The sequence below is a fragment of the Drosophila santomea genome, chromosome 3L (assembly GCF_016746245.2).
Source record: "Drosophila santomea strain STO CAGO 1482 chromosome 3L, Prin_Dsan_1.1, whole genome shotgun sequence".
Taxonomy (NCBI): domain Eukaryota; kingdom Metazoa; phylum Arthropoda; class Insecta; order Diptera; family Drosophilidae; genus Drosophila; species Drosophila santomea.
The window spans coordinates 20,253,137-20,276,212 of NC_053018.2; the positions used below are offsets into that span (position 1 = coordinate 20,253,137).

The 23,076-nt window shown below is 44.3% G+C and overlaps 8 protein-coding genes and 1 long non-coding RNA gene across 12 annotated transcripts; 3 read left to right on the forward strand and 6 right to left on the reverse strand.

The window, feature by feature from the left end:
• Nucleotides 1-628: 628 nt before the first annotated feature.
• LOC120449989 (toll-like receptor 6) lies at nucleotides 629-4,513 on the forward strand. Its single transcript, XM_039632698.2, has 6 exons — nucleotides 629-1,122; nucleotides 1,482-1,712; nucleotides 1,812-2,033; nucleotides 2,279-3,897; nucleotides 3,962-4,089; nucleotides 4,146-4,513. Exons 1-6 carry the CDS (start codon nucleotides 828-830, stop codon nucleotides 4,351-4,353), a joined length of 2,703 nt encoding a protein of 900 aa, XP_039488632.1. The 5' UTR covers nucleotides 629-827; the 3' UTR covers nucleotides 4,354-4,513.
• Nucleotides 4,514-4,779: 266 nt separating this feature from the next.
• On the forward strand, nucleotides 4,780-6,513 carry LOC120449597 (DNA primase large subunit). Its single transcript, XM_039632164.2, has one exon. It carries the CDS (start codon nucleotides 4,843-4,845, stop codon nucleotides 6,442-6,444), a length of 1,602 nt encoding a protein of 533 aa, XP_039488098.1. The 5' UTR covers nucleotides 4,780-4,842; the 3' UTR covers nucleotides 6,445-6,513.
• Nucleotides 6,514-6,526: 13 nt separating this feature from the next.
• On the reverse strand, nucleotides 6,527-7,834 carry LOC120449598 (vitellogenin-1). Of its 2 annotated transcripts, XM_039632166.1 has the most exons (4): nucleotides 7,639-7,834; nucleotides 7,311-7,570; nucleotides 7,123-7,258; nucleotides 6,527-7,065 (listed from the first exon to the last, which is right to left on the reverse strand). In XM_039632166.1, exons 1-4 carry the CDS (start codon nucleotides 7,832-7,834, stop codon nucleotides 6,527-6,529), a joined length of 1,131 nt encoding a protein of 376 aa, XP_039488100.1. The 2 variants fall into 2 exon arrangements, with proteins under 2 accessions (XP_039488100.1, XP_039488099.1); XM_039632165.1 differs by having other exon boundaries at nucleotides 6,527-7,258.
• Nucleotides 7,835-8,020: 186 nt separating this feature from the next.
• Nucleotides 8,021-9,534, reverse strand: LOC120449663 (DNA/RNA-binding protein KIN17). Its single transcript, XM_039632263.2, has 2 exons — nucleotides 8,479-9,534; nucleotides 8,021-8,414 (listed from the first exon to the last, which is right to left on the reverse strand). The coding sequence occupies exons 1-2, from the start codon at nucleotides 9,448-9,450 to the stop codon at nucleotides 8,214-8,216; spliced, it is 1,173 nt and encodes a 390-aa protein (XP_039488197.1). The 5' UTR covers nucleotides 9,451-9,534; the 3' UTR covers nucleotides 8,021-8,213.
• A 151-nt stretch (nucleotides 9,535-9,685) lies between these two features.
• LOC120447674 (cysteine sulfinic acid decarboxylase) lies at nucleotides 9,686-12,621 on the reverse strand. The gene is made up of 5 exons (XM_039629199.2): nucleotides 12,497-12,621; nucleotides 11,968-12,419; nucleotides 11,366-11,553; nucleotides 10,068-11,043; nucleotides 9,686-10,003 (listed from the first exon to the last, which is right to left on the reverse strand). The coding sequence occupies exons 2-5, from the start codon at nucleotides 12,145-12,147 to the stop codon at nucleotides 9,815-9,817; spliced, it is 1,533 nt and encodes a 510-aa protein (XP_039485133.1). The 5' UTR covers nucleotides 12,148-12,419; nucleotides 12,497-12,621; the 3' UTR covers nucleotides 9,686-9,814.
• Nucleotides 12,622-13,002: 381 nt separating this feature from the next.
• LOC120447677 (eukaryotic peptide chain release factor subunit 1) lies at nucleotides 13,003-17,868 on the reverse strand. Of its 3 annotated transcripts, none has more exons than XM_039629202.1 (8): nucleotides 17,759-17,868; nucleotides 16,924-17,186; nucleotides 15,618-15,793; nucleotides 15,085-15,554; nucleotides 14,867-15,022; nucleotides 14,597-14,794; nucleotides 14,388-14,535; nucleotides 13,003-13,325 (listed from the first exon to the last, which is right to left on the reverse strand). In XM_039629202.1, the coding sequence occupies exons 2-8, from the start codon at nucleotides 17,007-17,009 to the stop codon at nucleotides 13,243-13,245; spliced, it is 1,317 nt and encodes a 438-aa protein (XP_039485136.1). In that variant the 5' UTR covers nucleotides 17,010-17,186; nucleotides 17,759-17,868; the 3' UTR covers nucleotides 13,003-13,242. The 3 variants fall into 3 exon arrangements, with proteins under 3 accessions (XP_039485136.1, XP_039485137.1, XP_039485138.1); XM_039629203.1 differs by lacking the exon at nucleotides 17,759-17,868 and adding an exon at nucleotides 17,723-17,741; XM_039629204.1 differs by lacking the exon at nucleotides 17,759-17,868 and adding an exon at nucleotides 17,321-17,339.
• LOC120447678 lies at nucleotides 13,568-14,377 on the reverse strand. The gene is made up of 2 exons (XR_005616060.1): nucleotides 14,250-14,377; nucleotides 13,568-14,182 (listed from the first exon to the last, which is right to left on the reverse strand). It is a non-coding gene; the product is annotated as an uncharacterized LOC120447678 (long non-coding RNA).
• A 303-nt stretch (nucleotides 17,869-18,171) lies between the features above and the next one.
• LOC120447675 (retinoblastoma-binding protein 5 homolog) lies at nucleotides 18,172-20,117 on the forward strand. Its single transcript, XM_039629200.1, has 7 exons — nucleotides 18,172-18,260; nucleotides 18,318-18,538; nucleotides 18,593-18,799; nucleotides 18,859-19,040; nucleotides 19,094-19,213; nucleotides 19,273-19,901; nucleotides 19,962-20,117. Exons 1-7 carry the CDS (start codon nucleotides 18,242-18,244, stop codon nucleotides 20,048-20,050), a joined length of 1,467 nt encoding a protein of 488 aa, XP_039485134.1. The 5' UTR covers nucleotides 18,172-18,241; the 3' UTR covers nucleotides 20,051-20,117.
• Nucleotides 20,118-20,968: 851 nt separating this feature from the next.
• On the reverse strand, nucleotides 20,969-22,909 carry LOC120447676 (serine protease inhibitor 77Ba-like). Its single transcript, XM_039629201.2, has 4 exons — nucleotides 22,450-22,909; nucleotides 21,990-22,308; nucleotides 21,578-21,931; nucleotides 20,969-21,513 (listed from the first exon to the last, which is right to left on the reverse strand). The coding sequence occupies exons 1-4, from the start codon at nucleotides 22,812-22,814 to the stop codon at nucleotides 21,241-21,243; spliced, it is 1,311 nt and encodes a 436-aa protein (XP_039485135.2). The 5' UTR covers nucleotides 22,815-22,909; the 3' UTR covers nucleotides 20,969-21,240.
• Nucleotides 22,910-23,076: the final 167 nt, after the last annotated feature.

Here is a 23,076-nt window from a genome sequence, read left to right on the forward strand (position 1 = left end):
TACTCATAGAAGGCTACCGCAGAAGCCCTATCTCCAAATAAATACTTTTACGGCCAATAACCTACGTATATGATATGAAGGGAATTGATATAATTGATTGGGCATTTGTAGCGCTTGTGTTTTAGTGGCTGGCTTTTCCTATCGCCGATGGGCTGGGAATCTAAGATTTGCCAAGTGATTTGTCTTATCGGTCCCGAATGGACATCGTAAATCAAGGCTTTTCTGGCTGCAAATGCCAAGCACTTGAACAAAGCACTACAACAAAGTTTGTTTTACTAAATTTATGTGCTGGCCAAAACCGAGCCGTCACTATATCTGTTGATCCAGAGCACCGATCCCAGTGAATTGGTAATAGCCGTGTTCCGACGACCATATAATTATCCGATAAGGAACTCGGCGTGGGCGTGAGGCGGGACGCTCACTGCCACCGAAAAAGCGATACGCTGATAGTCCCGGGCCATCCATGGGAAGATACAGATACTGCCAAAATTGATAAGCCATATCATGGCAGAATTAGCTGCACAACGTACCGCTGCTACCAATCATTTTGGCTGACCAATAGAGCAGGCTAGTCCTCCAGCCAGTCCATTGCTGGAATCCGAGGCGAGTGTTTCGCTCAACCACAAATATAGTAATTCGCGGGAAAAGTTAACTCGCGGTTAACTATCACAAAATGTGGCTTCGATTTCGGAATAACCAGTGAAACTGAATGAGTGGCTAAAAATTGTGTAGAACGCGATTATCCGTGCGATTGTGAAATCAAACAGCTGTCAAATCTTATTTATAATCCCCCTTTACAAGCCATATAAGTGCGCAATTTGGTGAACATGTCTCCAAAAAGTATTCTGGATGTGATCGTATTATTATGCCTGCTCCTCGGAAACCTAAAGGATATATCCTCCGAGTATTCAATCCAGGACGGGCTGATAATAGAACCAGACTCAGCCACAACATCAAGTGAAGAGGCCGAAGAGTTCAGCCAGGAGAGAACTGACCTCAAGTCCCTCATGTTGAAATACGAGTCGGATGACGGCAACAGTTGCCTCTTGGACATGATCAAGGACGAGGTGATATGGTGGCTCTTTCCCAACGGAACCCTCAAGGAGGGCACCAAAAAATACGGTAACTATTTTATTGTACCCATATGTGTAGGTACCCAATAAAAAATCGCTGCCTAGGTCTGAGTTTGAGTTTGATTGAGCATTGTGAACAGCACTTAACGTGATATATATTTTCACGCTTCCGGCAACGCGGATCGACTGATGATAGAAGCTTTTTGGTGTTAGGCTACGGCCTTATCTTTAAGAGCTTGGCATAACTGGTGGTTTGGGTGGATTTGGCGAAGCTATTCGCTACTATCTGATCTGCGCGATAATAGATTATATCCCTTTGAATGTTTACACCCGCCACTTGTAGAATTTAGCCTGTAAGCCAACAGGACTCCGATGAAAATGATCGTAAATATAATTACTTATTTAAAGCGAACAAAATGTATTTGGATCTATCCCACGGCAACATAAATGAGGACACTGACTTGTTGCGTGAGGCGAAACTAGCGAGGAAGTTTGTCATTTGGAGGACAGAAGTCTTTTCGGCCGCCTTTAATACGTTGACTGCAGCTCCGTTCAGGACCCTCTACTCCATGAGGGATTCCCTAGAGCTTTTGTCGCTGCGAGGGAACAATTTCGCTGAACTGATTCCAGATGCCGAAGGTAAGGTTGCTCGAGATGGTTATACCATTCAGTCAGTTCTGAGGTCCCGAATCGCAATGCACCCGATTTCTGATGTCCGGTTTTCATTCGCCATTTCAGCCTTTGCTCGGTTTGTAAACGAGTCCCGCTTGGAGGCTAGTAACAATGTACCACACCATTGCGATCTACTACTTCTACACAATACCACCGATCTGTATGATCGGGAGTGCTTTCTTTACTTTCAAAACAACACAAACAAGGCACACTCAGTCACAACCAGTACAAACTATACGAACTATATTAAGGTCTTGAAAGATCGGTTCGATCAGCACGGAAGTTCATGTAAGATCTCATCTCAAACACAATTACACAGCAAAGACATTTTCCTCCAAAATTCTCAAGTCACAACTAATCGCACCTTGGTATCTTATCATATTAAGCTCATATGTTCCTGCAACATGTTTTCACATTTCTTTTATTTTAAAAACCTAGATATCGTTAGTAGTAGGGGATTTTTGTTTAGAAACCATGGTAAAACAAAATGGGTCTTTAATTTCTAACACGTACATTCTATATCTATTCCCCAGCTCAATCTATAGCCTGGGCCACTTTCCCTAAGATGCCCCGACTGGTGGAGCTGGACATCAGCAACTGCAGCATCGAGTACGTGAGCAAGGAGGCGTTCCAGAACGTCAGCAATCTGCGCCGGATCTTCATGTCGGACAACAAGATCATGACGATAAGTCACGACACATTCTACTACGTCCAGAGAGTGCAGTATCTAGACCTGTCATTCACCAACTTCCTGACCTACAGCTACCAACTGCAGTTGCCCACTCTGGAAATGGCCTTAAGTCTGATATACGGCCTAAAGATCCAGCAGAATGTGTTCAAGTATTTGCCGGAACTGATTTACCTGGACCTCTCCCACTCGAAGATGACCAGGAATAGTGCGGTGGCTTTTGCTCATCTGGGGGATAAGCTGAAGTTCCTCAGTCTGTGCTACACCGCCATTCCCATGGTGAGCAGTACCATCTTCAAGAATACGGTGCTGGAGGGTCTCGACTTGTCCGGAAATCCCTACCTATCCTACAACATCATCGACGATGCCTTCAATGGCATTGCTGGCACACTAAAATATTTGTACTTCGAGCGATCAAATATTAAGGATTTGGAGTGGTCCAAGTCTCTGAAGAAGCTACAGGTGCTGGGTCTCGCGGGCAACAACATTAACGCTCTCACTCCGGCCATGTTTCAGCCTCTGGAGTCCTTGGAGATCCTCGACTTGAGCTCGAACCATGTGGGCAACTGGTACCGCAGTGCCTTCCACAACAACTCCGCCCTGAGGGTTTTGAACCTGAGGAGCAACACCATCAACATGCTGTCCAACGAGATGCTGAAGGACTTCGAGCGATTGGATTACCTTAGCCTGGGGGACAACGACTTCATTTGTGACTGCCATTTGAGAGCGGTGGTGGAGGTGGCGGCTAGCAACAATAAAGACGCAGATTGCTCCTATAAGCTACTAAACTATAGTCAGAATGCTGTAGGTGAGGAAGTAATATCTCTGGCGGAATCGCTGATTATAGATCGCAAACTGTGGCAGAGTCGCTATATTCCCTGGCTGCAGAGGAGTTACTCCAACATAAGGGATTTCAATCGAGCGAATCATATATTCAGGCTGCGCTTCTCCTCCGAGGATTACATGATGGCCAAGTGCTCCGTGGCCCAGCCCTATCACTTAGAGAACCCTGCCGGAGATCTTACCCTGAAGTTTCAGTTGCTAGACTACGAGGCCAGCCAGTACTACTGCTTCAACAACACCGATCAGCTCCAGGTGGATGAGCTCAACTGCCAGATCAGGTCGATGAGTGACCTCACCGAGGACTTGCACCGCGTTACGAACACAGTGATCGCGGTCGTGGGCAGTATAGTTGGCGCTTGCGTCCTGGGATTTATAATTTATCTGAAGCGCTGGCACATCCACTACTATTACTCTTCCCTCAAGTCCGCTGCCCTGTTGTCCAGCGCCTCAAAGGAGTCGGTGGATAACTTCACCCACATATCCCAGAGAGATCCCAGTGCCGTCTACGATATCTTCATCAGCTATTGCCAAAATGATCGTTCCTGGGTGCTCAATGAACTGCTGCCGAACGTGGAGGAAACAGGGGATGTGTCCATTTGTCTGCATGAACGAGATTTTCAGGTACAGACTACTTTAACTTACTAACGATGTAAAAACCTTTCTAATTCATTGTGCTCACACTCAGATTGGAGTAACCATCCTGGACAACATCATCTCCTGCATGGACCGCTCTTATTCCCTAATGCTGATCATATCCTCCAAGTTCTTGTTAAGTCATTGGTGTCAATTTGAAATGTATTTAGCGCAGCATCGGTATGGAAAATGTACCTTTAATATAACTTCACCATACATGTGTACATATATTGCAGCATCTTTGAGGTCAGCAAGGAGCACTTGATCCTGGTTTTCCTAGAGGATATTCCACGAAGAAAGCGACCCAAGACTTTGCAATACCTAATGGATGTGAAAACGTATATAAAGTGGCCGACGGCCAAGGAGGATCGGAAGCTGTTTTGGAAACGTTTGAGGAGGTCCCTGGACGCCATAGGGATCAGTTCCAGAGAGATAAATGTTTAGAAAACAATTTTTTAATGTTATCCCGAGCGTTCTAGTCAGTTGTGCAAGTACCTGATATAGTATATAAAAAACTGCATTACACTTTGATGAAAAAGACAGTTTCCCTACAGTAAATAATATTAGGCATAGTGTATACATGTTATATTAATAAATAAAGAGGTAAATTATTGTAGGAACTTAAAAGGTTGATGTTTTTTAAATATCTCGACAATGGCAACATGCGGATTTTAATCCATTTTAACCCAAAGGCTGGTCAGCAAGTGACACACAATACCTTATTACCAATTTGAGTTGTTTAAACAATTAAAAAAGTATAATAATAAAATCAAAATTTCGTTTTTTAAATGTAAGGAATAGTCCCCATTCATCGATAATGAGTTAAAAACTATCGATAGCAACTGAAACAGCTGATAATGCAATCGGTATTTTACGCGCCAAAACAACAAACCTTCCTTCCATAAATTGTGAATTACTTCAACGCGACGCACGATGGAATTTGGTTTGAAAAAACGCGCGAGACATGAGGTCAAGGTGGAGGTGGACAGCTTGGAAACCAAGTACCCGCACAACGTCATGCTGTACCACTATCCGCCGACGGAGGACGTGCACATCGACGAATTCGAGGAGTTGGCTCTGGAGCGCTTGCGCCTTCTCCGCATCTTGGATCGCGCAAGCACCCGGCATCCTCGCCTGCTCTCAGATGAATGGAAGGAAAACGTGAGTGCGGATCTGACCCGCGAAGGACTGCGCAGCTATCTAAGGCTATGCTCCCCCGGCGGAAGCACCAAGCACGAGGCAGACATCCAGACCCGCAGGCGGGACTATCTTTCGCACTTCATCCTGCGGCTGGCCTACTGCCGCTCGGAGGACCTGGCACGCTGGTTTGTGGCCCGCGAAATGGAGCTTTTCCGGTACAAATTCGCCGCACTTAGCAGCGCCGAGGTAAAGCAGTTTCTTGAGGCCAACGGCTTCGAGATTCATCCGCTCACCGAGGCCCAGAAGGACGAAGTCAAGGACGGCCTGTACGAGAGCACGGCGGGCCAGAGTGTAGCCAAGATCGAGCTGTTGGACTTCTACAAGGTGCCCTTCACCCAGGTGCTGGATCTGGTGCGAGGACGTCGCTGCTACTTAAAGGCTGGCTTCGCCTATGTAAACACCCACGACCTGGTGTCCCTAGTGGGCACCAAGCAGCAGGACGAGATCGAGCAGGGCCTGCAGGCTGCTAAGACTATGGTGGAGGATGTAGAAGCCGACGAGCGCATCTCCCGCACGCTTAAAGCTCTACATAACTCTTATACCGGCAGGGATTACACCGTATGTCGGGATGCAGCGATTCCCATCGAGTCCCTCGATCAGCTCTCCAAGACCTCTATGCCTTTGTGCATGCGTATGTGCCACGAGCACATTCGCGCCCAGCATCACATAAAACATAATGGCCGAATGCAATACGGCCTGTTTATGAAAGGAATTGGTGTGACGTTGGAGGATTCGCTGCGCTTCTGGCGCGAAGAGTTTACCAAAAAAATGGATGCGGATAAGTTCGCACGCGGCTACGAGTACAATATTTACCATAACTACGGAAAGAAGGGTTCAATGGTCAACTACACACCGTACTCGTGCGCCAAGATCATAAAGGATGCGACGGGGCCGGGCGATTGCCACGGTTGTCCGTATAAGTTCATGGACCAGGGATCGTTGAAATCCAAGCTGTCTTCTTACGGTCTGTCAGCCAGCGCCGTCGATGAGGTGATGTTCTTTGTGTCCCGCGGGCACTATCAAATTGCATGTGGAAAGTACTTCCAACTTACCCACAATTCATCCGTCGAGCCGACCATCAATCACCCCAACAACTACTTCGAGGAGAGCCAGATAACAATGGGCAACCGACAGAAGCGCACCAATGGTCCTGCTCTCCCTAAGGCGAGAATCCGTCCGGATATCAAGGGCCATGGGGATCGGTCCATGCTGATGGGCGAGGATGACGATGAGTTGTGGCGAATTGCGGAAACCCAAGAGCGCATCATGCAGAGCCAAAAGGACATATCAGAGGCCTTTAATGATGATCTAGATCTTACGCAAATCGATTACTAATCGTTGTACAACATAAATTAACTAAGGTTTATATATAAGCATCGTTAATAAGATAAATTAGAGATATTCTATGTTGCGAATTTTACTTTTGGCACAGATAGCACGTTTTTAATCTAGGGTCAATAGTATCCCTTGAGTTTCGGCCGTAGGGGGGCCAGCCATTAACATCTACGTAGTACATGCCCCTGGCTTGCGGATTCATTTTATAGCCCATCGGAGAAACTATGCCAGCAGAACAATCCCGTTTTCTGAGCTTATCCCAAGAAGCGCACTTGTTGCCCATGAAGTTCTTCTCCTGGTGTGGATATGCGCTCTCGGCGAAATACTCAACCGCTCTGGTATGGGAGCACCCGATGGTTAGGCACCCCGGCTGGATGGGATGTGCTCCGCCGGGATAAAAGTCCACATCCCCAAGGGGGCCACGCTTGGCCAAAATACCAATGTTAGTGTGGATTATGTCCACCAGCTTGGCATCTCCACGCGTCAGTCCGGGCAGGACATTTTCCTGCCTGAAACACGGCTTGGCCGGATCCAAGCCAGTTATCCTGGGAATAAGTTTTCCCGTAAGTTTTTTAAAAGTCCGACCAGCTGTGCCCATAATGTGAGCTCCAAGTGAATGTCCTACAAGGAAATTGGAACCAGAATTTATAGAGACTAGGTATTCTTTTATGAACCCACCAATCAAGTGGATATTTCGAAGTGGGGTCAGCTCTATAAGGTGGGTCAGACCAACTCCAATATGCTCGCCAATTAAATCCGTGTTTAGCGCCGACCAAGAGTAGAAGGTGTCCACATAGTCAGCTGCATCTACAATCTTAGAAGAAAGCTTTAGATATATACTTTCAAAATTGATCCAGTGGACGAACCACAAAATTCACATCGCCACGACACATGAATGCCTTGGAGATCATTGAAATAGCCGAGGATTCGTTTACGGTGTTGGTCCATCCGGTGGCCAGAATTACCACCTTACGTCCTTTGCTGAACCTAGAATGCTTCCACAACTTCGAGGCCTCCAGCAGAGGAACACTGTAGTTCTGGCAGGGCGTCATGTACTGAAAATGCATCTTCCTAATGTCCGGAGTGATTTGCGGAGGGATTCTGTCCATAAAAAGGGTGGAGGAACCTGGCAGTCAGTTCACAATAAAATACAGATCTTTTTTTTTTAAAATAAGCACATGATGTTATCCTTACACACAGCATCCATTACGTTGGAGGCCAATTCAAGTGGAGCAGCTGTGAGTATGTTCGCCTTAATGGTAGCGATGTCAGTCAAAAGTCGGGGCACTGCATCCCACCAACTTCCCGTCGACCTGCCCTCTTCATCTGCAGCTATATCTCGCAATGCTCCGAGTCGCAGGAGGATAACAATAACACACAGAATCCGCATATCCCAAGTATGCACTTTACTACACCGATGCTGGAACTAGTTTAAGCTTTGCAAGTATGCGAATTATCGCAAGTCAATTGGCTATTGTTCGGTGGTTTTATTGTTCCCATACTGAACCCAAAAATATTGTTTACATACACATACCCACTGAAATATTCCTACACTGAGTAAATGAGAGTGTTCTAGTTATTCATTAAAAAGTCATGTTTTATTAACCCAAATATTGAGTAGGCCAAGTTTAAGTAACGAACTTCTGATGTGCAGATTTTTGTTTAGTTCGCTGTCAGCCTTTCACCGAAATGGTTAAAACAAGTTTCAACTTATGTATCAAAGTAGCTTAAAAAGGTACATCTATAGATCTTAACTTAGAAAATTATAACTAAGCGCCATACAGTTTTGATATATCTTCGTATTGCACGTTGTCTACAATTCTGCCTTTAAGGGGACCGTGCAATATCTCCACGCTGACTGAATATTTACGCTCTTCCAGTTTCCTTAGCAGAGCCTCGGATCCGCGATAAGCGCCATTAACCACCATAACAGGTTTGTCCAAAGCGGGAATTACCGTCTCCAAATGGGCCTGGAAAATAAAACCTTGGGTAAATATTCATTATAAGCTATACTTGGTTGGTTTCCCATCTTACTTGATCCACTTTTAGCTTTTCCCCAGTGTCCAAGAACTTGATTTTGGCTTGATATTTGTCTATTACGTCTTGGACAACCGCTTTTTGTTTGAAGAACTTGTCGCCCATGGATTTCGAAATAAATTTAACCACAATATTCTTGTGCAGCCAGTAGTCCTTGCGATTTGCACGCTCCTTTTTGCTTTCCTCCTGCTTGATAATCTCGTCCAGCACCGACCGGGTTTGGCTGTCTCCAGCCACGGATTTTGGTTTTTTGAACACTTTTTCTTCAACTTCAGAGGCTGGTCGCTTGCTTAGAGCGGATTTCCCTAGCACAGTGTCAGGCTGGAACTTTTTCTCAAGGCGAATATCAAGCTTAAGTGGCTCGTTCTCTTCGCGCTTAAGCTCGGTGAACTTATCTTGGCCTTCGTCGTCCTCGCCGTCTTTCGCCTTGGCTTTTTTAATCTGCTGCTCAATGAAGTCGGCCATGCGCTCCTCATCGTCCTTCTCCATCTTCTCCTTGCGATCAGCCTTCGCCTGGCGTTCCATGGCCTCTGGACTGCGATCGATGTAAGTGACGAACCAGCCCTTCTCCGTCTCATCCGCTACCACTTGGCCAGTCCGGCCAAGCCACTTCACATAGTCGGACAGGGTGAGCCACCGCGTGGCGTTCATGTGGATGTGCTCCTTGTGAGCAATGTACTCCTGGTAGATCTTGTTGGCACTGGTTCGCTTCGTGCCAAACCGCCGGCGCAGCAGCTCCATGTAGCCGTCGGAAAACTCCTTGCTGAAGCTGTGCAGGAACTTGCCAGGATTATCCGCAAAGAGGAGCAACTGGCGCTGGTGGGACTCGCTCATCGTGTGGCACTTGAAGCCGTTTTCATCTCGGCACTGCTTCTCGCACATCTGGCAGTACCAGCGCAGCTTCTGCAGGCCCTTCGACTTCATCTTGTTGGCCAGGTACTTGGGCGTACCCACCTCGGCGCGACCCATCTTAAAGTCTTTTGATTTGTGCGGTTTTACAAATAATTTCGCAACAAAAACGGATTGTTTTGATCTCACGTCTATGTATGACCGTGCTGGGGTACTTTAAGAATACCCATGACCTTTATCGATAGTTATGGCGGGTAATTGGTGTGACCAGGTTTTTATTATTAGTTTTTGGCGGTAGAAAACAAATTTTTAAAATTTATCATAAATTTGATGAAAGTAATTTAAAGTATTGCAGTTTTAAATGGGTTAACATAATAAAGGCGTTTTTATTTAACACAAAGTAAAACCTTCAATGAAATACATAATTGTAATACGATAATTTCATTAATTAGCTTACTTCATATTGACAAATTAAAATCTACTATCAAAGGACAATTTTGTCTCCCAATCTCTCTATTTCATCTAAAATGAAGTCCAACTCTTCGCTTTTCAGGATGGGGAAACAAGTGAAGACCATGCGGAAGAAGTTACCCAGATTTTTTGCTTTAAGAGGAGAGTAGCCGATCATCAAAGTGCCACTGTGGGCCATTTGCTCCTTAACTTTCGGTGCCACCTATCAAAAAGGATGTAAAAAGGTGAGTTTAAATGGTCTATCAAAACAATTCTCATTAACTTACAGTGTAAAGTCGATTCCACCATTCAGGGGTTTCTTCCTGGCTGGACACCCTCATTGATTTCGGAATGAACCAAAAGCATACATTGGAGTACTCGTGCTCCTGGAGCACCAATCTAAAACGATCTCCCCGCTGACGCAGCTTGCCTTCGAGCAATCTGGCGGTTTGGATGGCGTGGTCCACCATGAGTCCATACTTTCCATATCCGCGAGCTTTAAGCATTAGCCAGAACTTGAAGGCGTCGATCTTCCGGCCGCACTGGACACTCTTGTTTCCCGTATCGTAGGATACATCATAAAACTTGTCCTGCTGGAACAAGTAGTGCACCTCGGTGCTGTTGCACCTTTCCAGCAAACGGCCAGATTCCCTGGTTAAGAACAGCGAACACTGCAACGGAGCACCGACGGTTTTGTGCGGATTCCACGAAAAAGAGTTCGCCCGCTCGAGGCCGGCAATTAGCGATCGGTTCTTGGTGGAGAGCAGTGAAGCCCCTCCCAAACAGGCGTCCACGTGAAGCCACAGACCATGTCGTTCCGCCACATCCGCTGCACCATTGATGTCATCAAAAGCACCCAGTACAGTGGTGCCCGCAGTACAGTTGACAAAAAAGGGTTGTCCACCTCGGGCCTTTGACTCTGCGATCTTCGCCTCCAGGTCGTCCAGTAGCATCTGACCCCGCTCATTGGTCCTCACAGACACACAGTTATCACTGCCCAATCCCAGCCAGTTGGCCGCCTTCACGAAGCTATAGTGCGATTCGTCGGAGGTAAAGAGCACCAATGGTCGCATCCCAAACATTCCAGATGTCTTTACCTCAGGAGCGATCTTGTAGCGGGCCAGAACCATTCCGTACATGTTGGAGGTGGAGCCTCCGGGCGCAAAGATGCCATCGCCTTCCTTGTATCCTGCCAACTTGCAGATGGTCGAGATGACTTCAGTTTCAATCAGGCTAAACACGGGTGCCACTTCGTAGGTGTATCTAAAGTAGAAGTTTATAAATAAAATATCTTGTCCAGATGTATGTATATATTCTGGTAGTAATATGATGATATTACACAAAGTTAAGGTGATCTAATCTAAATAATTGATAACTTGCTATGATAATTTATGAACTGTTTTTAACCTTATTCAATTAAATCGGGAGGGGGTTATGAAATATAGCTCTTTGCTATCTCCATTACATTAGCACAATTATCTGTACGTTGAACCCCGCCGCCACTTGTAGATTGGAATACAAGATGCAATCAGCGATCGCTCATATAGACACATGTGCGGAATGCGGAATAATGCTGCGGACTTACGTGCTGCCGTTCATGGCCTCGGTGATCAGGGCTCCTGCCAATCCAAACGGGTCCAGCTGCCCGAAGAGCTGATTGTGGAAGCGCCCGTGCGAGGTTTTCACGGAGTAATGGATCACCTGCCGGCACAGGTCCTCGATCTCAGCGAGCGAGCAGTTTTCCGTCTCCCGAACCTTCAGATTAATCAGTTCCTGGAAATGATGGTGCAAAATCATGTATTCACTCTGCGCTCAAGATTGTTATGAAAAAGGGACTCCGATGACATAATATATTTTAAAAACGTTTTCTGTTGAATATCACACCTAGCAAAGGTCTTTTCTTAAAGGTATTAGTCAGAGTAATATAACCCATAACCAAACGAAACCAATCACAATCTATAAGAAAACAAACAATTTAACTTCAATTAATCAGGCAATTAAAACTATCAGATACATAGGCATAAGTATGCTCAATCGGGAAGTACTGCTGTCCATTGAATCAACCATAACACAATTGCTATAACTGCCGCCAAGTGGTCAAGTTTCGAATTGAACTCTTCTCATAATCAGTTTGCTTGCTATCTCCACATCGGCAGACGCCGCATCGTCTATGACTTGTTCACTCACCTTTAGTCTGTCTGGCTGCAAAAAGGGGACTATCTTCTGCTTACCCCATTTCTGGGGATCCACGCAGAAGGTGTCCTCATCCTGGAGAAGGTGGAATACGTTCTCCAGGATATTCCAGTCCTCCATGAGGCCATCGCGAATCTGCTCCACAGTCTCTGTTCGATCCACTGATTCAGCCATATCTCTTGGTAAAAGTTTCCGTATCTCAATTAGCCAGTAAAAAACCGATTATTCTGGGCTTTCGAGATCCGAACCTCATTCGTCGGCGATTCAATTAGAAGTGCCCGGTCCGACTGCAGCTGATTGTGTTTTAACGTTCTCTTGATCAAATTCTCATTAAGTTGTAAACCCTCGTCTTTGCTCGCACTCAAATGGAAGTACAAATGATCGGAGTAAAGTACACATACCAGTACAGCTCCACACTTGTGCTCATTAGAGTGAACCTTATTTCACTACGAAAGCAAAATAAAATAACTCGGTCAAGTCAGCTAATTGGAAGCCCAACACTGTTGAACTTTGCTAAGCTTACTTTTTGGAATTCTCGTTGTAATGATTTCGTAACTTGCCTTACAGAGTCTCGAATGTGCAGCTCATCTATTTACAAATATTAAAGAGTACAGATACTCAGAAACTAGTTTCAGCTCACCAGATGTATCTATCCGATTCTTAGATGCAAATGTACTTGTTGTCGGCCACGTGCATCGACGACTAATCAATTGGGAATCTCGTAGTAAACTATTTCCAGTGTGCCTGCAAATAGAAAGTACAAAATGACATGCCCATTTCACTTTGCTTTCATTGCTGTACTGGTAGTTCTCCGAGTGGCCACCAGCATTTTTTCCTAACCAGAAGATACCAGGGTAGGAATTTTATCTGCGTTAAGTACAAATCCCGTACTCAAATTCTTATGGAATGATAAAAACAAACAAATACAATTCTTATAGCAAACAAAGCGTATTGTCTATCTATCGGATTTATGAGGAAACAATTGTTTAACAAGAATTGTAGTCGCTCGGTAAACATTAACAAATTATCATTTTGTTCACGTAAAACGGTAGCATTTTAATATGTATTCCTCGATTTAACATTATATCGTTTGTATTTATATGCATTATTTTAAATTTTACTTTTTTCGCCAACAACGTTAAAATGGAAGAAGGTTTGTGTGTTTTTTCGTATTATTAAAATATTCTATTTGATTTTCCTGGTTTTATGTAGTTGCAGTTCAGCTTGCGGTCGACGGTAGTTGCAAATTCATTTCTAAAGAAACATTTTCTAGTAATCATCTAGATCAAAGCCGTCATTGTCCAATTCATCGAGCTGCATACTCTGGAAGTCCACCTTGTAACGTAAGATACCTGCAGAGGGACAAATGATTGAATTTAATCAAAATGGAAAACAAAACTTATTGGGAACATAAGCATATATTGAATAATAAATGAAATGGAAAACACAAAAGTCACAACACAGATAATTTAACTTATACGTAATCAACTGAACATCAGAATCTCACCTTCTTTGTTTCTATTTAGCTTTTCATACACTAATTAATATATCGACCCCTGGTTTTACTTCGCGACTGAATATAAACACACATTCATATATGTGTGGTGTTTTTATTCTGGTTTAATTTTTATTACAATTTTATGGATTAGATTTGTATACTTTCTTATAACACTCGGTTGTAATTTGAATAGGGGAAATGCAGATACGTTCGAAAGTGGCATGTTCACCGAAGATCTTTTGCTCCTAAAACCGCAGTCAAAATCGCACCAGATGAACGGAGAATGCGCTAATATCCCTTTCATATGACAGTTGAATTACGAATTACGAATTACGAATTACGAGTACGAAATACGAATTTAATTTGCAGCTTAAAGTTACCTCGCACTCGGTTCAGCCTGGTGCACGACTAATTAAAAAATTTGGTAAAACGTATAGGTACATATCTAGATACACGCTGATCTGATCGACAAGGAAATGCACCATCCGACTGATGAGGGACCCTATTGGTGATAAGTATTGAACGGCTACGCTGAACATAGGTAAAACTATGTGGCAAGTAAATTGGTTCCTAATCAATTTGAACGTTTTGCTTTACGAGGTTTCCCAAAAAGTACTGGTTTATTATGTATGTAACGCATAATCGACACCCGTTCACAGCCCACCAGGCTTAATAGTCATCGAGATCGACGTCCTCCAGCGGCTCATCGGCCTGTAGGGACTGGAAATCTACTTTATAGCGCAAAATGCCTACATATCGAATTGAAATACCAATTTACATTATAGCGTTGACGACCGTGTGAAAGCAGCATGAGGGAAGAGGAATGGATATAATTGCAGCATTTGTTTAGTACGATATCAATTTACAACTAGCCAGCCATTCTGTGGTATAAAAATGGTTGAGCGCTGAAACTTACCGCCGATTCCACCGAAACCTCGCACGAACTGACTTCCCTCCTGGGACTTATCCGTGATAATCTCCAGTGTGGCGCCGAACATTTTGTAGTTGTTTGCCAGCCATTCCAGCAGCGGCTGAGACTCAATCAGCTCCATTTCTACCCCGCTCTGTTCAATTCAATTCCCAGTTAGCATGCGGACTAAAATCGTTTTTAAATTATGCGCTCACCTCCTTGTCAGTGAAGTGCGACTTGTCCTTTTCCTGCTCGGGCGTCAAATGTAATACTGTCGTTGACGTCGAGTTGGCATGATTCTTGAGAACATATCGTTGAATATCCAGATTCTCCCAACAAATGAGGGTCTCCACAGAGCCAAGTTCCAGTGCCCGCAAAGTGTCCTCCACGCCGAAACAGTATTTGCCAGTATCCTAACAAATATAGTAAGCATTGGATGTGGTTTTTACCTTAAAAATGCTTCAGAACTCGCTTGAGTAACTCACCTGAGAAATTTCATCAAAGTAACGACCAATGAGTTTCTTCTCCTGTATGAATTTCACGTTCTGCAATGATTCGGCTGCCAGTTCAATGGCCTGGTTAAAACCGTTTTCCCCACCATAAGACACGTCCACCAGCTTGATGACTTTTGATTGCAAACGCTGAAAAAAGTTCAAGCCTAAGACTTAGGGGCATTAAGGGAAATAGGGTAACTCCCACTTACAGGATCGAACATATCAGACTGACTAAGTTCAGTCTTGAAGTCCGCACTACCTGCCAGGATGAGTCCGGCAATGTTGGGCTTGTCGTTCGTGATGAAGAGCTGGGTGGCCACCTCGGCGACCTTCCGCACGTAGTTGTGGCGCTTCTCCATACGCAGACGGGCGAAACGAAGGGCGGACTGACCACCACGACCGTGCTTTTTCGGCAGATCGACGGTAAACTTGTGGAGCACCTCGCGGGTATTGCCCTGAAGGGTACCGAACAGCGCTCCATTACCGTCCATCACGATGAATCCGAATTTGTTGTCGTCGGCGAGCAGGGCAGTGAGGGCCTCCGTGTGGAACTTGTTGTCGCAGAGGTAGAGCGACGTGTTGATGGGCTTGAATGGCTCGAAGTCTATGTTCACCTTCTTCTCCTTGCCCTCCTCTGTGACTATTGTGCCGCAGTAGATGACCAAACCGTTGGGAGGCACTGAAATTGAGCAGATGGAACGGATTAGATTATGATCGTGTGGAATTTCTAAGCTGAGCTTACCTTTGGTGTATAATTTGAGTCTGTGCTGTACCGACGTAATGGCACCAAGGACGGACAGACGATTTACACGCGACTTGATATTCGACGCCGTTCCAAACTCATCGGCCAACATTTTGCTGACGCGCGAGATTTGATCCTTTGGCGGAATAATCAAAGAAATCATGCTGGTTCCATTGCTGCAAGAACACCAAACAAGGGAGAAAGTGAGTCGCAGAAATGGAAAACTGTGCTTCATAGCAACAGTGCTACAAAAACGTATATTCACGAGTCAGTTGCATATAAGTAACCTACTTAAAGTTATCTAATTCCCCTTGAAATTTTGTCGCATTTTAAGCTTGACATTTAGCTATTGGACAACATTTTTGAAAATTCTCTTTAGTTTCTAAAGTTTCCATACACGTTACTTTTAATTTGCATGTGTTAAGTGAAATGTAATTGCAAAAAGTAATAGAAAAAATAAGTTTTTTTAAATTTTCAGGGCTTATACGCGTTTGTCTCTCTAAAGCAAACTCATTTCTCATTCGGTGTAATATTATACATAGATGTGCCGAATCGCAATTTGTATATATCGTTAAAGTGTATAATACAACGATGACTAAGGAAACAAATTAAAAGACACAGTACCTAAATAACAAGTATTTATATTTATTTCTCATTTGTCTGAAAACCAATAGAAAGATAACTGTGCAAAGCGAATCCCAATTGGCAACAGTCGCCAACTCCAATTGAAAGATTTGTTGTTGGCTCCAATTGTGGCGCATATTGACAAAAAGATATATATGTAAATAGTGGATATGCTCCTGCGGCTGTCGCTCCATTTGCTGACCTTGTTTCCCACACTGAAGCGGTGTGAAGCGGTAAGGACCGGGTCAAGGGAGTGAGCGAGAGGGAGGGGTCCACAAAGCTTGGCCCATTTCGGGGCAAAAACACAAACACACACACACATGCACGCATACGCACAACGGCCACGAGGCGATTACTCACTCACTCCTCTCTCTTTCTCTCAATCAGTCTAGTTTGAACTGATAAAAACTCGACAAAAACGTGTTGCTCGTATGCAAAGAAGAGATGGCGAGCGGCGGTGGATCGTGCTAAGATTGAAAACAATGTAAAGGAGATTCACACGGCGACAACAAGGAAAGGTGGTTGTACTTGCTGCTCCCCCACTTCCCCACCCACACCCACTTCCAGTACGCCCACTTCCACCCCCGTTGTTGTTGTTTTCGTGCCATGTATTGTGTATACCCCACACGCGTACACAAATCGGATGGGGGAAAAGGACATTTATATGATTGATAACACTCACCCACGGGCCATTTCCAGGCTCTTGATGAGCTTCTTGATTTTCCAGATCTCGACATTGCGATCGGCAGACGTTTCCTCGCCAGACATTTTGCTCGTTGCTTGCTTTATTTACCCTTCCTCTCCCAGAGAGCGTGCTTACGTGCAAGAGTGTGTGTGTGTGGGATGGGGATTGAGAATTTGGGCTCCTGAATCCTTCGCTTAGATCCTCTGCTGGTCGTATTCACATACACGTTCTTCCTTTTAACGTGGCTGGCGATGAATACACTGCAACGATTAAAAATGTTTTTAAATAATCGTGTACACACTAACACACGCACACAGGGTACATAAGGGGGGAAAGCTAAGAACAGGAGTGGAGTGGAAAGCACAAGCAGAGCGCGAGCACCGTAATTGCATACTACTTTGTTCGCGCTCGCTCTCTCTCGTTCTCTCGCTGTCAAACTGGAAAGCTGGAAACCACGAATCGAATTTGAAAAACAATTCGAAACCAAATGTTTATTTGGCATTAAAGGCCCGCACTTTTATTGTGAACGAAATTCGAAACTGGGTTATTTCATTTTTTCACTCTAACCGTTAAGCTTTTGAAGGGAGTGAGCGAGAGAGAGCCAGCAAAAAATTGGCAACGAGAGGGAGAGCGAGCGAGAAAGGGCGATTGCTCCAAAGGTGACGTTGACACAATCGAGTGCCACGGACGAAACGTCTGCGAAATAGCTTAATTCGAAATGTTTGCCTTCTCCAATTAAAGCGCTTATTATGATGCTCGGTGTCTGCTTGCAAATTCACAATTCGGGCTTGGTTACAATTGGCGAATACATCTGCATAAATTTTTCACATACAACGTGCACAGAGCTCAAAAAATAGAGGTGCCCAAACTCCGATGACGTTATCGATATCTAAAAATAGTAAACTATCGTCGATACAATTGCTTGCGACAGAGATAACACCATCGCACTTAAAGCTCATTAATTACTAGATAATTGGATAAACAAATGATCAATGCCGCTTAAAATGTATTATTCAACGCTGCAACTAAATTGAACAATTTTATATGTTTACCTATTAATATATTTAATTTCACTTATAACATTACCATAACTTGTTCTTGATACTAAAAAATTGTGTACACCAATGCAGATGATTGCTTTCGAATAACTTAATATAGTATACGAATATATATTTTCCCAACTTTCTTTCCAAGAGTATAACCTTAACTATCGAATAACCGTTTTATGTTAGGCTTTTCCTCTATAACTAAAATGTTATAGCAGTTCCGTGTGAATGGCAGCTGCCATTTTTGAAGAAGAAGATAGTAAACAAAAATGAATTTGGAGCTGCTGGGTGAGATTGCCGCTAAATTCTAATGTTTATGTAGAAAATAATTCCCGCTTTATTAAGAATCATTTGGACAGAACTACCCGGAGGAGTTTGATGGCTCCCTGGATTGCATTTCGTTGGCCGTGACGTGTGCCTTTAACAAATACGGAACCCTTTTGGCCGTAGGATGCAATGATGGTCGCATCGTAATCTGGGATTTTCTGACGCGGGGCATTGCCAAGATTATTTCGGCACATGTGCATCCCGTTTGCAGTCTCAGTTGGACCAGGAATGGTCACAAGGTAGGCCCTTACTTGCCGTATTTCATAGCCTCTACATCTTCCAATCCACTCCAGTTACTTTCAGCTTCCACGGATAACAACGTGTGCATTTGGGATGTGCTTACCGGCGAACTAGAACAAAAATACAGGTTCCCTTCGCCTGTGCTGAAAGTCCAGTTCGATCCGCGAAATGACAACCGACTTTTGGTCTGCCCCATGCGATATGCCGCCGTTCTGGTAGAGGTCGGCGGAACTCACCGTTGCCTGCCCTTGGATTCCGATGTGGGTTTGCACATCGAATACTCAGCGTGATTTTCATTGAAATCTTTGTTCCTCACCAGGGTGACTTGAACATCGTGGCTTCATTCGATCGCAGAGGCAAACACATCTACACAGGCAACGCCAAAGGAAAAATACTTGTGCTAGATGTTGAAACCTTTGAGGTGGTCGCCAGTTTTCGGATTATTGTAGGCACCTCAAGTGCAACGGCTGTAAAAAGCATCGAGTTTGCGAGGCGGGGAGAGTAGGTAGTTATAAGAAATCAGGACTTCATTACGTAACAAATGTATCTTTCAGCGCCTTTCTTATTAACACCTCAGACCGAGTTATTCGTGTTTATGACTCAAAAGAAATTATCACTTTAGGCAAAGACGGTGAACCGGAACCTATACAAAAGCTGCAGGACTTGGTTAATAAGTAAGATGTGAATCGAACCCTTTAGAACCCTTTAATTAATTAATGCCAATTCCATCTAGAACCACCTGGAAAAAGTGCTGCTTCTCCGGTGATGGGGAGTACATATGCGCTGGCAGTGCTCGCCAGCATGCTCTTTACATTTGGGAAAAGTCTATTGGTAACCTGGTGAAGATCCTGCACGGCACCAAGGGTGAGCTTCTCTTGGACGTGGTGTGGCATCCTGTGCGGCCTATCATTGCTAGCATCAGCTCCGGCCTGGTATCAATTTGGGCCCAAAATCAAGTGGAAAACTGGTCTGCCTTTGCACCAGATTTTAAGGAATTAGATGAAAACGTAGAGTACGAGGAGCGAGAGTCAGAGTTCGATATTGCGGACGAAGACAAGTCTGTGGATCTGAACGCAGACGCGCAACAGGACGAGGAAATTGAGGTGGACGTGCAGAAAGTGGAGCCGGTGGCTGCCTTTTGCTCCTCGGACGAGGAGGGCGAGGACGAAAATGCGCTACAGTTTCTGCCCATGGCACCGGAAGTTGAGGATCCCGAGGATGGCTGGGCTGGTCAAGACGGACTGGAGCCCAGTGCAGTTATGCTCAGCTCTGAACCACATGACTATGAGGACGACATATTGGCTTCCAAGCGACGACGCATGCAGCTCTATGATGTCAGCTTACCTGATGCACCCACTGATGGTATAACCAACAATCAAAGCTTCAACTGACACTTTAACCATCATTAACTGCTTATTACAGAAACGCACCCCCTAATTTCTAGCAAGGCCAGCAAAGATAAACAACAGCCCGTGGGTGGCAAAAAGGCTACCGGACGTACCAAAAAATAAACCTCATTCGACTTTGCGTAATCGTTCTCTTTGTATATAAATAAAGGCTCGCTCGTGTCGCAAATCCGCATTGGGATACCAAACTTAATCGGCGAAAAGTGGGCCAGATTTCATATCCCCAATCAAGTACAGGAATGGTTTGTTGAGCAGGATTTGAAATTCCGCCATTCTGCTGATCATCAAATTGGCTTTGATGACCATATATTGACTTTTTTATCATTGAACAAATCTTAAACGCCCATTCATGTAGTTTATGGTGGATCACTGTTCTTTTTTTCCTATTAATATGTGATACGTAATAATATACGGAAACATTATATCTCTGAATGGTATCCCAGTAGCTTCTCTTGATCGAATACTTATTATAGGTGTACACGGCCTGAAGGGAACCGACCTCAACTCCCGATGATAAACAGAAGACGCAATCGATTAAAAAGCCATTCACCTAATCTCATTAGTGCATTATTTTTACTGACTTGATTAAGGTATTGGTTTCTCGCCTTAGGGAACGCACGAAATGCTTCATCCTCGACATCGATTCGCACGGTCTGACGCAGCTGGTCGTAGGTTTCCCCCGATGATTCCTCGTAGAGCAGCACCAGGAGAGAACACGCGGAGTACTTGTTGGAAATCTGAGGATCGATCGATGTGCGGTGGATCGAGTAAAAAATCCTCAACTCCTTGCAAGATCTTTTTGCAGGACCAGGCCATTTGCCATGAAAATGACAATGAAGTATAACAGCCCACGTATGTATCTTATTATTTCAGGGTTTGGTTTAGATAACAACACAAACTTTTTCTGGCTCATTTGGTTGCCAAAACTATACTGTTATATTCTAAACTATTATAAACTATAACTCTATATATTGAAAGCCATGCTCTCTGACCAAACAGCACCACACAAATCAGCAAAATCAATTTTCAGCTCGGGCACATGACTTTAATATTTTAACTTGAGCATCGTTGTTGCTTGCATTATTGATTATAATATTCGAATGGTATTATCTTCCTGTGCATGCGGTTTTATCTTACAAAATTACTAGTGCCTAAAGTTCTCGGTTGTCAATTATCTGTCATGCAAAGTTTTATCGATATACGAACAGCATTTTGGACACATCCACTGCAACGCCCACAAATTTCAAAGGGGTCTTTGTCAAAGATAAAAGCAATGCATTTCATGTTTATTTTCACTACTTGATTTCACCTTTCTGGAAGACTCCGGCGTGGATGAGCAGGTTGTATGATCTTTTTAAGACAAGGTATATGAAGGGCCTGTTCATATGGAACTGAGCCTTGATGTTCTTTTTGCCAGAAGATTTTTGCGCCACTGCACCCTCTTCATTTACGACGATCCGGGCGTAATGGTCGCAGTTCGAGAGGAACACTTTTCTAATATCATACGCGCTGATCAGCATGCGGCTAATATTTGCCCTGTAGCTGTGTTCCAGATCCTTAATTCCAACCTTTAAATGATGTTCAATAAGACGCAAAGTTGGCAGTTGAGAGGCAGTTTGGACTTTTACGTACCGCGGGTAGGGAGTGTCTGAGTTCAAATCGGGAGTTTGTATCAATCCTGGGAAGCTTGACTTCTACTTCAGATTCATTCTTGGAAGCCTCCAGCTCCCTAAGGATGGGCTGCAGTCCCAGGGCCTTCAAATTGCTTAGCATCAGGCCAACTCCATTGCCTCGATTTGGCAGGATCACGATCATTACTAGGTCCCCTTCATAAAAGGGTAGCTCCAGGACATCAGCTTGCAGATCCTTTACGTTTTTGGCGTAGGCAAACTTCCCTGTTTGCACCATCATGTGCACTTTACCTGCTGGCGAGCCGGCGTCGTTGTAAAACTGTTCCACTTTCGTCTGGCTCTTATCGAATGAGAACTGGAAATAAGCCAGATGTGTTAAGTGGAATGTGGGCGAGGATAAGTCTTTGTCTCACCCTCCACTTGGCATTGAAGTAGTTAGCAGAAATCGCTAGCAGAGGGTTTGAATACGTAAAAGAACGAGTGGTATAAGAACTATTGATAAAGTTTGAAGTGCCCAATCTGACATCTTCGTTGATTTTATTAATTGTTGTTGAACTTTGCAAATTTACTGCCCCTGGCCGTCCTAAAATGTCAATAAGGTATAACATATCATATGCATTTTGTGGATCGCCCTCAAGGACTATACTATAGTATCCGCGCACAAATTCTATATTTTTCTTGTCGTAGTAAACGTAACGCATCGAATGAATACTTGAGTCATTGGTTTCGGAACTAGAGTGCACAGAAAAAGCCATACAAAACATGAGAATTAAATCGTGTCACATATTCTAATAGATTATAGTAGATACATCTACGTACACGTTCTGGAATCCACCAGCTGCACAGATGAAAATATTAGGCATTATTACTCACCGGTGAAAAACACGTACAGCCGTGTACCACTCGCGCAGTTCAGGATACTCGACATAAATCCCCAGAGCATCTTGCAGCTCGTCGAAGGTCTCTCCAACTGCTGCCTCGTGGAATACAAGCATAAGTGACCACACGGAAAATGGCGCCATCACAAAGTTGTTCAGGTTTGATTTGCCGAGTTCCACCTGCATTAGGTTGAAGCCAAAGTGCTGCATTCTGGTCGTCATGTTTTGTATTTGAGCCTCCGCATCAGCCAAATGGTCAGTTGGGGTCATCATTGTGGTCGTCGTAGCAGAGTTATTTCCACAGTCATGGGCCAACAGACTGAGCACGTTGCCGAGAAGCACCAGGAATCCTAGCTTCATATTGTCGGCGATCGTAAGATTTGTATTAGACTCTTCGGATCAGCAACTGAGTCAGTTGCAACTTGATTGGCCAACGATCCAAGCACGTTGCCGAAAAGCACTAGAAATCCGAGCTTTATATTGCCTGCGATCGCAATATTTATTCTCTTAATTTGTGCAATGCCATATTCCAGGCCACGTCGTCTTAATTTTTATGTTCCATTTCTATTGCACGTTCAGTGCATTTTTTATACCAGCCTCTCGTAGATTTACAACTGTCCGT